The following is an 18,060-nucleotide window of genomic DNA, read 5'->3' as shown; positions in this document are numbered from 1 at the left end:
TGCACTCGGTAAGTGTCTAGACATTGCCCCTCCAGTCTTCGGGGGGAGCCAAGAGTGCAAAGGTCCCGGCCATGTCCCTCTGCCCATGGCAGGTGAGGCTGCTGCTCCACAGGGATGCTCATGTGGGCCACCTGGAGTTTCCATGGAACTAGAACATCTATAGTGGCCGGTCTTTCTGGCTTTTTGAGGCTTAGTAAAGGTGACGTTTTGGGAAGGAGCCACCCCACCTCGGCCCTCCAGCCATACCGCGTGGGCAGCCACACCAGTGTGCCGTGTGCCTGTGTCATCTCCATCGTGCAGGCAGATATTTGCATCTATTGGAAAACACTTTTAGGAAAATCAAGTACTATTTTCCTAATTTGCATGGAAGATTTTTTTTTATATACAAAGGAACTCCAGTTTTGTTTACTAAGTTTGTTAAAAAAATCACTAATACAAATTTAAACTCAAGCTCTCAATTACATTTTTTTGTTTTTCTCAGTGATGCACATCAAAATGTATTTCAGAAAGCATTGCCAAATATCCATAAGTATATTTAAGAGCCAGTTAGAAAGGAACTTTTAAGCTACTCACAGCTAAAATTTGGGTGAAGACAGTTCAAGTAAGAGAAAGTAGCTTTTCTTGAAAATCGGATAGAGCCTGTTTTGTGTGATCGGTAATACCTTTCAGCGTGGGGTCTCAGTAGGGATTTACAGAGGGATACTGAAACCAAAGGATCTCCCTTAAAACTCCTGTTTGATTTTCTAAACAGCTCGTCTTCAAAACAAGGCGTGGTATTATTTCTGATATAAAATGCAAAGTTAATGATACCAAAAACAAATGACACTTCTTCATACAGACACATAGCGATGTTCGCCGCAGAGCTATAGGAACTTAGAGCATTGTCCGGCAGCCTTGACGTTGGAAAAAATTTTTAATTTCTACAGTGTACTTGTTTTATTGGAAATGCTCTAAACTTCCTTGTGTATCCCCTTGTCAAATCCAATATGGAAAGCGAGTTTGAAGTCTTATGGGTTTCTGATGTTCCATTTTCTCTTGCTAAGGTGTTCCTGGTGAGGAAGGTGAAGGGGCCCGATGCTGGGCAGCTCTATGCCATGAAGGTCCTTAAGAAAGCCACCCTAAAAGGTAAGGGCTTCAGAAGGGCCGGCTGCTTTGGAGACAGGTAACTGCAATTTCTACTCCGTTATTTGAGGAAATAGTCATTCCATTTAACGTTCACGATTTCTGAAGATGTCTGTAAATGAGCACATTACTCTCTGATTGATAATAAACAGTATAAACACTTCCATGAATATTTAAAATATCCCTGCAGAGTTTCCACAATTGTCAGAGAAGAGCTGTATTGCGTAAATACCATTCTCCCACATATGTTCTGCCGTGGAGCGGCATTTGGAAAGCAGAGCAGCAGGCTGCGAGCAGGCTGTCGGGCTGGATGGGGCCTGACAAACCAGCCTCGATACCGGCAGGCCAACGGCCTCACTCGGTTTTAAATACAACGTGACTCACGGTTGGTTTGGGTTGTTTTCGTTTGTTGACCCAGTGGCTGGGCATTAGAAATACCGATTTCTGCCCAGCTCCTCTGTGCTCCCATCCTTCAAGTGAGGGATGAGCACCTAGTGCAGCGTTAGAGTCAGAATGTGATCCAAAATCTCCGTTCCAGGCTCACAGTCTTTAAGCCCGTCGCTAGCTGGGCACCTACTGTATCTGTTCTGATCACCTCCTGTTCACTCTGTTGGTGAGAGAGGGAACTTCCCCTTGCCCTAAACAGCATAAGATGATTGAACACATAGCGCCGGGCACTGGACAGATGAGATGACACAGCAGCTTATTAGTTACATAAACTGACCCCCTGGGGAGGAAGGCACCCCGTGCCACACAGGGCCTCACGGGGGCAGCACTTAGGTGCCGAGACGGTGAGAGGCAGGCTTCCTAGGAATGGGAGGGCCACGTGGCCCCTGGTTCCTGCAGAAGGTGTGGCTGGCTTGTTGGAATGATTCTGTGGGCTGGCAGGGAACTGAAGCCTTTTAGGGTGGGTGCTGGATGGAGGCAGCTGGTCCAGCTTATAGGGAAACCAGCAGGGCAGGGAGCCTTTCTCTCTGGGCGGGGTGCACACTTGGCAGAGCAGGGAGCTCATGCGGAGGCCTTGGGGCCCCGTGAGGCTCTGAGATGTCAAGGCGGCACTTGAATTTTTAGGTCTTGCAAGTGTCCCCAGCAACTACAGGTAGGGGAGCAGTATAAATATGTCATTCTCTACCTTCAAGTCACTTGCCGTCTAGCTAAGGAAATGAGATGTCTGTTGGGAAGGACCTGTCACCAACAATAAGGACAAAAAATGCATAGACCAAATATGTACAGACTTTAAACCACTTAGGTATACAAAGGAGGAAAAGAGCTCTTCCAAGTGAGTTAGAAGGTCCGTGGGACTTAAGGTGAAAATTCTATAGGGGAGAGAAATCTGGTTGACATTTATCAGCACAACCAATGGTAAGAAAATGCAGAAGTTGACCACTTTGGTTAGACCTGATTAGAATTGTCTGTGTGTTTGGGGGCAGGGAGGGGACTGTTATAAATACAGATCCAGCCCCCACTCCTGACCTATTGAATCATCATCTTGTAGAAACAAGGCCTAGATGTATGACTTTTCAAACAAGATGTCCCAGTAATTCTTATGTACACAAAAGTCTTAGGTGAGACATTCTAGTTTATTGTAGGCACTTGAGTTTTTAGTTCAGTGTTATCAATTGTAACATAATTTAACCCATGCTTTTTAGAGCGAACTTTTTTTTTTAATAGTTTAAGTTCTAGGGTACAAGTGCACAACGTGCAGGTTTGTTACATGTGTATACATGTGCCATGTTGGTGTGCTGCACCCATTAACTCATCATTTACATTAGGTATATCTCCTAATGCTATCCCTCCCCCATCCCTCCACCCTACCACAGGCCCCAGTGTGTGATGTTCCCCATCCTGTGTCCAAGTGTTCTCGTTGTTCAATTCCCGCCTATGAGTGAGAACATGTAGTGTTTGGTTTTCTGTCCTTGCAATAGTTTGCTCAGAATGATGGTTTCCGTCTTCATCCATGTCCCTAGAAAGGACATGAACTCATCATTTTTTATGGCTGCATAGTATTCCATGGTGTATATGTGCCACATTTTCTTAATCCAGTCTATCATTGATGGACGTTTGGGTTGGTTCCAAGTCTTTGTTATTGTGAATAGTGCCACAATAAACATACGTGTGCATGTGTCTTTACAGCAGCATGATTTATAATCCTTTGGGTATATACCCAGTAATGGGATGGCTGGGTCAAATGGTATTTCTAGTTCTAGATCCTTGAGGAATCGCCACACTGTCTTCCACAATGGTTGAACTAATTTAGACTCCCACCAACAGTGTAAAAGTGTTCCTATTTCTCCACATCCTCTCCAGCACCTGTTTCCTGATTTTTTAATGATCACCATTCTAACTGGTGTGAGATGGTATCTCATTGTGGTTGTGATTTGCATTTCTCTGATGGCCAGTGATGATGAGCATTTTTTCATGTGTTTGTTGGCTGCATAAATGTCTTCTTTTGAGAAGTGTCTGTTCATATCCTTTGCCCACTTTTTGATGGGGTTGTTTGATTTTTTCTTGTAAATTTGTTTAAGTTCTTTGTAGATTCTGGATATTAGCCCTTTGTCAGATGGGGAGATTGCAAAAATTTTCTCCCATTGTGTAGGTTGCCTCTTCACTCTGATGGTAGTTTCTTTTGCTGTGCAGAAGCTCTTTAGTTTAATTAGATCCCATTTGTCAATTTTGGCTTTTGTTGCCATTGCTTTTGGTGTTTTAGACATGAAGTCCTTGCCCACGCCTATGTCCTGAATGGTATTGCCTAGGTTTTCTTGTAGGATTTTAATGGTTTTAGGTCTAACATTTAAGTCTTTAATCCATCTTGAATTAATTTTTGTATAGGGTGTAAGGAAGGGATCCAGTTTCAGCTTTCTACATATGGCTAGCCAGTTTTCCCAGCACCATTTATTAAATAGGGAATCCTTCCCCCATTTCTTGTTTTTGTCAGGTTTGTCAAAGATCAGATGGTTGTAGATGTGTGGTATTAATTCTGAGGGCTCTGTTCTGTTCCATTGGTCTATATCTCTTCGGTTACAGTTACCTCCTCAAAATAGGAAGTTAAATTCGACGTTTGTTAGTGCAGGATTATCTGAATGCCAACACAGTGAACTGTTCTTGCAGTTTCTCGAAAGGTTGACCAGAGATTACCATGCGACCTCACTGGTCCACTCCTAGGCCGTTCACCAAGAGAAATGAACACAGCTGTCTACACAGAAACTAGCATAGGAACGTTCATGGCAGCACCAGCCAATTCACAGTAGCCAAAAAGGGAAAGAGCTCAAATGTCCACTATCTGGGAAATGGAAGAATAAAGTGTCTATCTATTCAACGGATTGATATTGGGCAATAGAAAGAAAGAAAGTACTGGTGCCCACTCTAACATGGGTGAAGGCTGGGAAGAGTGTACTCAGCGGGGACAGGCAGGCACCAAGCCGCACGGGTTAAGATTCCACTCATATGACAGTCCAGGAGAGGCAGACCCTAGAGACAGAAAGTAGATGAGTGGTTTCCTAGGCTGGGGGTGAGACAGGTGGGAACTGAGTGCAGACAGGTCTGGAGCTGCTTTTGGGGTGATTAAAATGCTTTAAAACCTACTGATGGTATACAACTCTGTGAATATCCTAAAAATCATTGAATCATATACTTTAAATGGGCAAATCATATGGAATGTGAATTATATTTCCAAAAAGCTGTTATTCTTAAAATGAACAGCTGCTAGATAATACGTTCCTTTCCTAAAACCCACTCTTTCATCCTCGAGGCATTGAGATTTGCTCTCAGACACAGATGAGGTGTCTTCCTGTGGTTTGAGACAAAGGCAGGTGGATGCGGGAAGCTCTCCAGCCTGTCCTCGGCCACTGTCCTACTGTCCGTCAGCCGGTTCCATGTTCACCTCTCCAGGGCACCAGGAGTGACCTGGAAGAGCTTCTTTTCTCCTTCAAGCGTAACGGTTCCTTCTTTCCCTTCAAAGTTGATCTCACCCTCCCCCGCCACTGAAGGAAAGGGAGGCAAAGTGGGAGTGCAGCTGGAATCTGTGCCTGCTCACTCTGCTCTGTGGGAATACAGTGGAATGGAGGAGCAGGAAGCTGCGCTCTGTTTAAGTCGTCACTAAGCCTGGACTCCGTCAGGGCTGACCTTGGCCTCTTAGCTCAAGTGCAGAAGTCTCCATCTCGATGACTTCACTCTCCTTGATGCAAGTATCCACGGCTGTTTATAATCCAATCCACGGTGTCCTTGAGAAACAGCTCCTGATCCATGGTTATGTGGAATAGGCTGGACATACAACTCTGTGTACAGAATCATCACGGTATTGTTAAATGTAAGAGTGACTCGAGCAGTAATGAGGTGTGTGTGTGTGTGTGTGTGTGTGTACACACACGAGGTAGACATTGTGCCAGAAGCAAACATGCCGAAGTGAAGGGCTGACTTACGGGATTGGGGCTAGCTGTTGTCTTCTTCCCTATACTCTGTTACTGCAAGTTTTCAACAGAAATAAAATATATCTGATTTTTTTGTAATATAAAGTTATTTTTAAAATATTTTGGAACAATATGCTTGAGTAGCTAAAATTATTTTTATACTATGAAAATGAGCCATGTGGCTGGGTGTGGTAGTCACACCTGTAATCCCAGCACTTTAGGGGGCAGAGGTGGGAAGATTGCCTGAGCCCAGGAGTTCATGACTTAGGCAACATGTTAAGACCCCATCTCTACAAAAAATTTAAAAAGTCAAAAAATTAACTGGGTATGGTGGTGCACACCTGTAGTTCCAGCTACTTGGGAGGCTGAGGTGGGAGGATTGCTTAAGCCCAAGATCTCAAGGCTTCAGTGAGCCGTGATTGTGCCACTGCACTCCAGCCTGGGTGACAGAGCAAGATCCTGTCAAAAAGAAAAGAAAAGCCATATAAACATAGAAGAATAGAAACATTTTTGTTTCCTTGTGCTCCTTAAAAGTGAGCTTTAAAACTAATTGTTTTACATCTTATGCTGTTTCAGCTTTCCATAATGATCCATCACTAAAAAATAGATTTTTTTTCCAAGAATTTCATTGGAATTTATTTTCTGAAGAGAAAAATAGAAAAGCTTTGCAAATAATATTTCGCATACTTCGAAGTAGGATAGGTCCCTGGATCTAAATGTGATGCAGCGGAGTTATGTGGAGAGGAGGCCTGGCACTAACTAGCACTAACTGGTACTAACTAGCACTTAGCCTGGGCAAGGACACCTGCTGGCCCAAAACCTTAGTTTCTTGTTTCTTCCTCATTTGTGAAAGAAGAGAGTTGACTCAAAGGGACCTCCAAGTTTGTCTCAGCTCTAACACCTCTGCGTTCCATTAGCCCAAGTTGTTCAAGCATCTCCTACCTGTTCTCCACCCTCATAATATCCCTGATTTGTGAGATCATTAATTATCCTGAAGAATGTCAAGGAGAGAGAAGGAACGCATGGTAACAGCCACAGGGATGCTCTCCACGTGCTGACAGCAAAACCCCGAAAGCCCAGGCGGCCGTCCAGGGAAGATGCCAGGCACGTGAATAGTCAAATGTTTTGAAAAAGAAAAATGAAAGGGGCGGGAGACCTGCAGAAGTCATTTTGAAACTCCAGCTCGTTTCTCCAAACCGTGGCTGATTGTCCTGTGCCTGGAAGTGAGGGTTATCAGTGGGAATCCTCCTAGCTCACCTCGGAGGATAATGGCTTCTGACGGCTCCATTTGATCTCCAAACAAGCTTGGAGAGTTGGGCACCCGCCTCTTTCCTTTAGAGAGGGGGCAGGTCATTTCTGAGGGAGGTCATCTGCGCAGCTGCTGAGGGGGCCACGCTGCTGGGGTGCGCTCGCAACCTTGCTCCTCTCCCTCTGACCCGGCGGTGCTGCCTGTCACCCTGGTACTTAAGGATGCCTTAAATGTGCTCGACTCCTTTAACTTGACAAAGCTTCCATATTCATGACTCAACGTGGAGTCATTACAGGTAACAGGTCTATATAATGCATTCCATATAAAATGAATTCCAAAGGGTAATATCCCCACTTCGTATTGTAAGGGAACTTGATTTAAAAGAATGTATTGCAAAGAAACGTATTCCCAACCGTGAGACCGAGAATGAACCAAGCCTCATCATCAAATAGGGCTAGTCACGCACCTTAAGAGCCAGGCTGTATTGTATGGAGCAGTAGTTCTCATCCTCAGCTGCAAGCTGGAATGGCCTGGGGGACTTTCACAAAATGCTGATGCCTGGGACCCCTCTGGGAGACTCTAAGTTGGTTGGTCTGAGCGTGAGAATTCATGAAAGCTGCCTCTGCCAGTGTCTCTAAGGCACTGCCAACATGGAGAATCCCTGATACAGGGGCCAGGAACATTAAGTCCAGACCCTGGAGCTGAGTCCAGCTCTAACCCCATGAGCTGTGTCACCTTGGGGTGCCTCTCCTGGCCTCAGTGTCCCCCTGCTGAAAGTGGGATAGGATGTATTAATAGATAACTGCCACACATCATTGCCAATGTGAGGCTCTCCCTTGTTAGAGAGTGCAGAGTGCTGCTGGCTCAAGCAAAGGCTCGGGAAGTGTAAGCTGTGTTCACCTTCAGCCCTTTTCTCCATGAAGACTGCTTGGCTTTGGAGCTGTGTTAGGACTTTCCTGGTTGAGGTTTTGTTTCGATCTGCTGAGTAGGGATATGGGGAGGAAGTTAGATGCCACCTGGTTAGAAAGAATGATGTCTGGGTTCAGCTGTAATACGTCCAGTTACAATATGAAAGGCCTGTGATCATGTTCATGACTAAAGGTGGCCGGTGCCTGCATGGAGATCACAGGTGCGCCCTTCTGCAGCAGGGCTCGCCGTGTGGAATTCCTTCGTCTCGGTAGGCGCTCTCCGCAATGTGGAATGAGCTGCTTACGTGAAATATTTCTTGGTAATGATGATTTTTCTGATAGGACTGCACCTGGGTTTTCATGCCTAACTAGTTTTCAAGCATTTTCCCTGCAAGTCAACTTTCTCAGCCTGGAGGAGATATGCATTCCCTTCCTGGAAGGAAATAAGCTGTGTTCAGTTGTTTGTAAAGGAGAAAATAAAATCATTCGAGCAGAATCTCTCTGTTTAAGCAAGTCAAGTCACTGATGGTTATGCTGGTGTGTGTTTTTGGCAGCTGTGTGGTGGGTCACTCTCATGGCACCCACGGCAGTCAGGAGATGCTGGAATGGGCCTAGGCAGCACAGTCCGAGCTTGGCAGCATGTCAAGGCCCCCTCTGTCCTTCCTGTAAGCAGTGGAGCACGTCCTGTAAGATGGGATCACTGCAGAGGCATTGGGAATGCAGAGCTGTATGTAGTGACCCGCATAGACAGGTATCAATTACAGCATCTTGAAATAGAACCTCCTCGGAGTTAGCCCGTCTGGCTCCAAACCCCAGAATGTTATTTTCAGCACCTCTTTATTTGTTTTCCTCTCTTATGCTGAGATGCTTCGTTAGAAGGCACTGAGTCACTCAGAAACTCAGCTCCGATCAATCTGGTAGCTTGAACAGATTGTATTTCCATAATATGCTAATTCATTTATGTCATTTGATTCCCATTTGGATGACTTCAGATTACCAGGGGAGAAAAAAGTAAGGAAAATTCTAAGCAAAATTTTGCCCTCTCTTAAGAGGGGAGGACTGTTATTATTGTTATTATATTTTTATAAATCATCATCTTTATTTACGAATGATGAAACTAAGGCACAAGGCAGCAAAGTTACTCAAAAGAATATTGTTTGGAAGTGGTGAAGGTCAGAATCCTGTGCTTATCCCAAGATAACTCCCGGGGTCCCCAGGCCTCCCTGGGCCAGCTCCATCCTCACCAGATGACAGACTCCCTGCATTTCTTCAGCAAGAAGCTACATCCCTGCTCATTGTACTAAAGGTGTTTACTCTTCAATGGATTCATTTCCCATTTAATTGCATAAGATGACAAACAAAATGAAAATGTCTCCTCCTTAAGCCATCTTTGACTTCTGTCTTTCTCAAGCCCTTTGTAAGGTGCGATCTCAGTCTGTCTCTTGCATTTCAGGTAAACATCAGCCTTATCTAACAGGCATCTGATTTATTACAGATACACCCGCCTCTGTATGGTAGAGTCCTCTCTGTGTTTATTACCAGAGTTGCATTTCTTGAATTACAGATATTCAAGAAGGAGGAAATAGATTTTTTTCATTACTTGCATCTTTAATACCTGTGCAGTGTAAGTACTTAAGAGTAATGGGCTTAAGATTTTTCTGCACAAAGATTCTCTATTAAGGAAGTCAGTTAAGTAACCACATCAGTCTTTTTAAAAATACTTGAGTATAGAAGAATAAAAAGGCACCATTTGGGGAGTCATGCCCATTCTGGTAATCAGTGTGGTTAACTTTTCTTATTACTATTTATGGTTTTCTTCTCTTCCTTTATTTGTGGAGTAATTAACTGTAAAAAGTTTGCCCCCCAAAAGTTTTGCAACACAATGGCTCGTGGAAGCCTGTTTTTTTTACTATGAATTAAACCTTTGAAAGCTAAAAGATATTGTGGGAAGAAGGACTTTTATTCTGCATCTGGGAGACTGCTCAGGATATAATTTCAGGCTCAATAGCCTTTTTGGGGGTAAAGAAAGGAAGTCTCAGGCAATGGCCACCCAGTGGGGGAGACTGAGCTTAGCACAGCCCACACTCTTCAGTGCTGGTAAGTCTCAGGCTAAAGTGTGTCTGTCAGCTCAGTCTTCAAAATCCCTCCAGTTGCGCTGCATCAAACACAAAGCATCATTGAGCCTCTGACTGCCAGGCCTTCAGGTCACCAAGGCCGTCTGCATATGCTCAGCCCCCCACAGAGGTGTGTGCAGAAGCCAAGGTCCCGTGGGCTTGTGGCAGCAGAGCTATTGGCACTGCACGGTCAGTGCAGCATTCACTACGTCCCCAACACAGTGGTTTCCTAAGGTGCATTTACACAGCCATTTCTCATCTTCACAGCAGCTGACAGAATTGCATTTAATTTAATTTTATCTTAACCTTAATTTTCCTTTGTATTATCACCTAGATAGAACAGAACAGAACAGTATGCTATAATATGATACGATATGTGTCTTAGTTCATTCAGGCAGATATCACAGAACATCATAGATTGTGTGGCTTCTAAACAACAGAAATGTTTTTCTCACAGTTCTGCCACAAGTCCAAGATCCAGGCTGTGTCGGATTTCGTGCCTGGGGAGGGCTGCTGCCTGGTTCACAGCCATCTTCTGACTGTGTCCTCACTTGATGGAAGGCATGAATGAGCTCTCTGGGGTCTCATTTCTAAGGACACTAATCCCATGCATAAGGGCTCCACCCTTCTGACCTAATCACCTCCCAGAGGCCCCACCTAAAAGCATCACACTGGGGGTTAGGTTTCAACATATGAATTTAGTGGGGGGAACATACACAGTCTGTAGCGTTCCACCCCAGTCCCTAAAATTCATATCTTTCCCACATTCATCCCATCTCCATAGCCTCTGCTTCATTCCCACATCAACTCAAGTCTAAAGCCCAACATCTCATCCAAATCATATGGTTTCCTCTGATCCCCAATGTCAGTATCTCTGTGATCTCTCTGTATTAGTGAGATCCAAGGTACGATTCATCCTGACCGCAATCACCCTCCAGCTGTTAGCCTTTGAAACCACATGAGCTCTGTGCCTCAAAAATCCAGTGGTGGGACCAGCATATGACAGACATGTTCTTTCCGAAAGGAGAAATAGGAAAGAAAAGGAGTAACAGGTCCCAAGTAAGTCTAAAACCCAACAGGGAAAATAACATGGAACCTCAGGACTCCAGAATAATCCTCTTTGACTAGATGCTGTGCCCTCCAGACCCACTGGAGCCGGGGTCCTGCCTTTTGGACATACCAAGTTGGTGGTCCTGCCCCAGAGCTTTGCAGGGCAGGGGTCGGCTCTCCAAGTCCCTGGCCCCACGGCTTCAGATGGCCTCTCACAGCTTTGGGTGACCCAATCCAGTGTAGTTGGATGGCCCCACAGTGGTTCTGTGCCTAGACCCCAACCTTTGAAATTTAGGTAGGGGCAGCCACACTCCCAAGGCTCCTGTACTCCCCATGGTGGGGAAAAGTGAACCACACAGTCACTGCCAGCCTTTGCCACCTGCTCCCTCCAGAGGGCAACTGCTGGGGCTCACAGGGCACCAGGGTCTGCCCAAGGCAGAGCTGCACCCGGAACAGCCAGGGACAGCAGTGCTGGAGGGTGGGCAGCCCATAATGTGAGGCAGTGCCCTTGCAGTCCCAGGCACGAGTAGCCCCTACTTTTAAATCATTCTACCCTGGGGCTCTTGTGCCTGGCCTGACATGGGTGGGCAGCCCTGATGCTCTCTGAGTTGGCTGCAGGGTCATGTTTCTGTTGCCTTGGAGAATCGCTGCCGGCTTCTGTGGAGATGGCTGGTCTGTACTGACTTCCTATCAGCATTCAGGATTCCTTAGTTATTCCCTAAGAAGATGTAGGCCTTCTCTACAGCTCTCCTTTTCTTTCTGAGTGCTCACCAGAATCACATTGAAAGGGCTGCTCATGGCAAGATAGGCCTTTTCTAGCTGTATCTCAGAACTCTTCCAGCCTCTACCCATTACCCAGTTCCAAAGCTACTTCTACATTCTTAGGTTTTATTATAGGGGCATCCCACTTCTGGGTACCAAATTCTGTATTATTCAGGATTTTCCAGAGTAACACAACCAACAGGATGGATATACATTTTTTAGGGGGAGATTTATTACAGGAATCAGGTCACATGGGTACGAAGGCTGAGAAGCCCCAGGAGCTTCTGTCTGCAAGCTGGAGAACCAGGAAGGCTGGGGTGTCATTCAGTTCAAATCCAAAGGTCTGAGAACCAGGAGAGCTGGTGGCATAAGCTCCAGTCTGAATTCAAAGTCCCGAGAACCAGGAGAGCTGGTGGTATAAGTTCCAGTCTGAATTCGAAGTCCTGAGAACTTGGTGTGGGGAGAGCAGAGCAATGGTTTAAGTCTCAGTCCAAGAACCAGGCACTGATGTCCGAGGGCTGGAAAACATGCATGTCCCAGTTCAACAGGGAGCAGATTCCTCTCCCACTGCTTTTTTGTTCTATTCCGGCCCTCAGTGGACTGGATGGTGCCTGCCCATATAGGGGAGGGTGATCTTTACTCAGTCCACCAATTCAAATGCTGATGTCTTCCAGAAACGCCCTCACACACACACCCCGAAATCATGGTTCACCAGCTCTCTGGGCATCTCTTAGCCCAGTCAAGTTGACACATAAAACTAACCACCACAATATGCTATATAATGTAATACACATATAATGTCTATTGGTGGAGATCATTTAAAAATCAGAAACACAAATGCAGGCATTGCTGCCTGAAAAGAAGCACCTTGAAGAGGGGTTCCAGAAAGTAGCTCTAGTTGCGTATCATATATCCTATGCCTGCCAGGATAATCTCACAAAGTGCTTCCTCCCATGTTTTCCTGGGAGGGAAACCAGTGTGCCCTTCACAGTGGGGTGAACCTGTTGGTGCCTCCACAACCATCTCAGCCCCCCAGGGATTGTCTTGGGGCCATGACAGGTGAAGAGCACATGGCAGTTAGAGCTGGTACCAGTAGGCACAGGTTGCTGAAGACAGCAAAGTAAACAACAGAAACCACATCATCCAAACCCGAAACGTGGCAGATTGGCCACAAATAGAGGGCTGATTTGAAGGACAATGATATTTTAACTCATCCCCAGTGCCTACCATTTATTAGCGAATCTCAAGATAGCCTAGAACATTTATTCTTTTCACATCTATAGTAGCAATCCCCAGTCAACTCCAGACTAACCTGTTAAGTACCAGAGAATAAACATCACAGAGAGGCTATAGCCTGGCCCAAGTGGCCTGGCTCCAGAGTCTCCAGTAGTCTAGAACTACCCAACAGGAAATTGTTGCTGACATTTCTGAAGAAACCTCTTCACTTGGTTTTCTTTTTTATACATCTAGATCTTAGAAATGAAAACTCCTTGGACTCCCTGGCTGTCAAAGAGGCGGCTTGAATGTACTCAGCATCAGAAAATGAAACATTTGCTTTCACTGTCTGTTTCTTAGTGGAAGAATCACTCCATGGCTGACAGTTGGCAGATCCATGGTTCCAGCTCTCTCATTCCATCCCTGGATATGGGCCATGAATGACTGACACCACCTAGGGTGTGCAATGGTGAGGTCAGTGGATTGCAGCTCTGCCCAGCAAAGCTAGAATTTGCACAGACCTGAACATCTTCCCTAGTCCCTCTTGAAGAGCCATTTCCAGTCCTAGCATTTCATATGCTGAGGGCATTGCTTGGTGCGATGACTGTCCTTGTCCCTTGACATCTTGTTTAGTTTGTCCTTGCGTTCATATATGGAAACTAGGCATGGTCAGTTGCACAGTGTTGTCAGCAGTAATACAGCCCTGCCCTGGAATGAGCACATCCTTTTCCTGTTTTCTGCCACCCTAAACCCAACATATACTTGTGTTAGGCCACATTGTGCCCGGGGAGTCAACTGTACAGAACATTCTTATAAAAACGTCTTCCCTGCACTGATGGGTTTAATCTGGAATATGTTGCGTTCACTGTCAGGGCTGGATTCTCCGTTTATTTATTATTATAAGCATAATGATAGTATTTGGATATTGTATTTATTTTGGCTTTTGACCTTTTTTCTGCTTGTTTAAGATAACCATATTTTTTTGTTTGCCTTTTAATTTTATAATCTTTTTGAACGGCCAATTTGTAAATATTTTGTAACTGTCTATCTTTCCTGTGTTATTTCTTCCATGGTTTATATTTAAAAAACAAAAAAGATTCCCCATCCAGGCACCAGATAAGTGTTCATCTTTTTTATAATTTTTTTTTTTTTTTTTTTAGGCAGTGTTTTACTCCTGTCACCCAGCCTCAACTTCCCAGGCTCAAGAGATTCTCCCACCTCAGCCTCCCAAGTAGCTAGGGCTGCAGGTGCATGCCACCATTCCTGGCTAATTTTTTGTATTTTTAGTAGAGACAGGGTTTTACCATGTTGCTCAGGTGCCAAGACCAGCTCAGTCGTGGAGACCCTAACCCAGCAGTACTAGAGGAATTAAAGACACACACACAGAAATATAGCATGTGGAGTGGGAAATCAGGGGTCTCACAGCCTTCAGAGATAAGAGCCTCGAACAGAGATTTACCCACATATTTGCTGACAGCAAGCCAGTCATAAGATTTACTAAAAGTATTCCTTATGGGAAATAAAGGGATGGGCCCAAATAAAAGGATGGCACTGGCTAGTTATCTGCAGCAGGAACAGGTCCTTAAGGCACAGATCGCTCATGCTGTTGTTTGTGGTTTAAGAACACCTTAAGTGGTTTTCTGCCCTGGGTGGGCCATGGTGTCAAGGCCATCACGAGCATGTCACAGTGCTGCAGAGATTTTGTTTATGGCCAGTTTTGGGGCCAGTTTATGTCCAGATTTGGGGGCCTGTTCCCAACACTCAGGCTTGTCTCCAACTCTTGGGCTCAAGCAATCCACCCACCTCAGCCTCCCAAAATATTGGGATTACAGGTATGAGCCACAGTGCCTGGCCAGCTTTGTGTTTTTTTGTTTTTTTGTTTTTAAGTAATTCTTTAATAGATCTGGGGTTTATTTTAGTGTAAGATATAGGGAGGAGACCTATTTTTTTTTTTTTTACTGTAACTAGATAGTCCCTTCAAAATTTGAATATAAGACATCTATCTTTCTCTAATTTTTCACCAGACTTACCAAATTTTCCTTACCAATGCCATAAAGTGAGACATGTAGCTAAACAATGTTCTTCATTCCAAATGGATGTGAATTCAATAACATCAGTCCTATTTAGAGGATTTTTAGATGCTCTTACCCAGAGTCAAAGACCAAGCTTTGCAAGGAGATGGCAAGATGGAATAGGAACCCCCCTTTTCTGTGCCATGCTGCTTCACCAGGTCTCAGCTTTAGAGCATGCAGGGCCTGGCAGATGGAACAGGGACTTCACCCAGAAGAGGAGGCACATTGGGGTGACGGACGGGCTGCCCTCCCGCGGGCCCTGCTGCGCCTGGATCTGCTCTGCTGAGATAAAGGGCACAGTGTAGGAAGCCTGGCCACATGCATCTCATGAGGATTTCCCCGTGTGGAAGCCTTCTGAGTCTAGGATGTGGCAGAGCCCATGGGTCCTCAATGGCAGCCCCGTTTGCTGTGTGATGTGTGACAGAGAAATTTTCCTTATTGACTTTAACTTTATTTGATGCCAGCAGGCAGCTCAGAGAGAGAGAGGCTTGTTGTTTAATCATCCTAGAAGGGGCAGCCTCCCCACCCCTCCCACTGTGTGCGGTCACTCCCCGCCTCCCCACCCCCGGCTTCCTGCAGAGCCCACCTGCGTTCGTTCGTTCGTGAGCCCTGTGTCTTCTGCCCAGGCCTTTGCTTTTCCTTTGAAGAAATCTTTCTGACTCTACTGTGTCCTTTCCTCCTCTGGAGTCTTTGTGCTGAGTGAATAGATTCCAGGTTTGCTTTCATTAACTCCCTGAAACTCTTTGGTGCTCACACTGGCTGTAGCTATTGGAGGCTGTAACAGGGGAGAGGTGGGCAATGGAGATGTGAACCCCCAAAATCTCAGACAGGTCTCAGTTAATTTAAAAAATTTATGCCAAGGTTGAGGACATGCACCTGTGACAGCCTCAAGAGGTCCTGACAGCATGTGCCCAAGGTGGTCAGGGGACTGTTTGGTTTTGTACATTCTAGGGAGACATAAGACATCAATCAACACACGTGTGATGAACATTGGTTCAGTCTGGAAAGGTTGGACAACTCAAAGCAAAGGTGGGAAGACTTTCCAGTCTTCAGCGGGGAGGGGGCTTCCGGGTCATAGGTAGTTGAGAGACAAATGGTCGCATTCTTCTGAGTTTCTAGCCTCTCCAAAGGAGGCAATCAGATCTGCGTTTATCTCAGTGAGCAGAGGGGTGACTTTGAATAGAATGGGAGGCAGGCTTGTCCTAAGCAGCTCCCAGCTTGACTTTTCCCTTTAGCTTATTGATGTGGGGGCCCCAGGATTTATTTTCCTTTCACAGAGACATTCTTTGTAACATCTTCCCTTTGAATCATTTTGCTTTTCCTCCCTACATTCATTCTCCTCTGCTGCAGAGCCAGGGTAGTAGATACAAGAGCTCCATCCAGCAATCTCCAGCATGTGTTGAGAGCATCCTAATGACGTCACACCGATGCTGATATGAGGTTTTGCCCTTCGGAGTGTCCTCTCCGGTGCATAACTGCAGTCGTGTGTAATAAAACAAGCTCTCTTATTTTTATCTACATCAAGAACTATTTTTTCAAGAATGAATGGATAAAATGTTTTAATAAAAAAGTATATCAGAGCTTCTAAAAGTCACACCAAGGGGTTACACAGATGCTGACTTCACTCACCCAACACATCACAGACCCAGCTGCGGGCCCCTCCCCGGGGATGAGCAATGTCCTCATCATGTCGTCCCTGATGAATCGGCCATGAGTCACGCAACTCCACCAGCGGCCTCCTGCAGTCCCCACCTGGTGGACTGTCTTGAGCATCTGCTGCCACCAAACACTTCTTTCACATTTCCTGATTTCTCTGTCTGTCTCCTCCGGGTCTTCCTGCTGCAGACCACATCATGGTGCATCCTCTCTCCCTCCTTCCCCAGAACAGCAGTACCCTCGCCGAGATCCTCACCATGGTCCTACTGTCATCCTACACATCCTCCGGTGGTCCTCGGGCATGCTTGGCTGCTGCTGTGGGGTGGGTGTTCGCATCTGTATTTCCAGCAAAGCTCCAAACCAAGTCTTTTCCTGAGACCCTCATGTCCCCAGCACTCGACAGGCCGAGAATGCAGGTGGCCTCTTCTCTCCCTGCCCACCACCTAACTTCTCTCCTGTCTAATTTCTCCACCGGTCGCCCAGGCAGAGGGCTAGGACGATGCAGGTCCCTTCTTTTTATTCTCAGCAGCTGAGAGGTCCTGAGGTCTCAGTTCTCCCTCCTCCGGGCCAGATCTGTCCTTCCGCAGGGCTGGATGGCAGTATCCTTTTGCCCCATTCTAGCCACGTTGTCCATTCTGGCCATGTTGCTATTGCGTCCTCCACATGACCTCTTAAATCTAGAGGCCCTAGACATGTGCTGTGGGAAAGTCCTCTCCATGGTCTCTTGGCTCCTCAGGCCCCCATGTCCCTGCTCGCAGGCCTCATCAGTGTGGCACTGCAGCTCTGTGCACCAGCCTACCCGCATCCCTGAGGGTACCCCAGCTGCCACCCTACAGGGCCATCCCTTGGCCTGTATCCTCCTGCCCAAGCACCTGGAGGCTCCTGGGTCCCCTGTAAGACTTAGCCCCTCCTCTGTGAAAACCTCCCAGGCCGTTTCCAGTTCCCCCAGCATGCACAGCTCCCCCAGCACACAAGGGGTGGGACTGGTCACCCTCTGGTGGCCCCTTGCTGCCATCACCACAGGGCGTCTCCCCACTGAGCTCTCACTTCCTGGAGGGTAAAGCCTGCCTCGTCACATTCCAAACACCCAGCACAAAGAAGACTGAGAAGTAGTGATGGGAAAGGAGTGGGCCCAGGAGAAGAGGTGGGGGAGGAAGGAATTTGAGGCCAAGCGGCAAGAATTGTGACCTCACCATTCAGCTGTCTGATTTGCAAAAGGGCTAGGAAGACCGAGCCTACCTTTGCTCCCACATCTCCCCAAAATCCGCGATCCTATGGCCTATTTTCCAGTTCACCCACATAGAGAAGAAAAACTACCCTGATCAGCACACAGAATCCAGATCACTAAGACATGAACTCACAGATGATAAACAGGAGCGGGTGCAAGACTCAATTCTGCAGGAGCGCCTTCTGAAGAGGTTTGCACACAGTGACTACAATCAGAGAGGAAGAAAAGAATCTCTAAACTCCGGGGTCATTACTCTAGAGAGAAAATCATAGCCAGGG

The 18,060-nt window shown here is 46.2% G+C and overlaps 1 protein-coding gene across 8 annotated transcripts in view; it reads left to right on the top strand.

Moving 5' to 3' along the window:
- RPS6KA2 (ribosomal protein S6 kinase A2) overlaps positions 1 to 18,060 on the top strand; it is a 451,644-nt gene that overhangs the window by 332,436 nt on the left and 101,148 nt on the right. For all 8 annotated transcript variants that reach the window (XM_063623636.1, XM_063623635.1, XM_055269515.2 and 5 more), the window contains one exon: positions 1,044 to 1,125. In XM_063623636.1, the coding sequence (XP_063479706.1) occupies positions 1,095 to 1,125 (31 nt within the window). In that variant the 5' untranslated portion in view covers positions 1,044 to 1,094. The remainder of the gene's footprint in view (positions 1 to 1,043; positions 1,126 to 18,060) is intronic.

This window comes from Symphalangus syndactylus, chromosome 2, assembly GCF_028878055.3.
Source record: "Symphalangus syndactylus isolate Jambi chromosome 2, NHGRI_mSymSyn1-v2.1_pri, whole genome shotgun sequence".
NCBI lineage: Eukaryota > Metazoa > Chordata > Mammalia > Primates > Hylobatidae > Symphalangus > Symphalangus syndactylus.
This window is presented reverse-complemented; position numbering and strand designations above follow the sequence as displayed.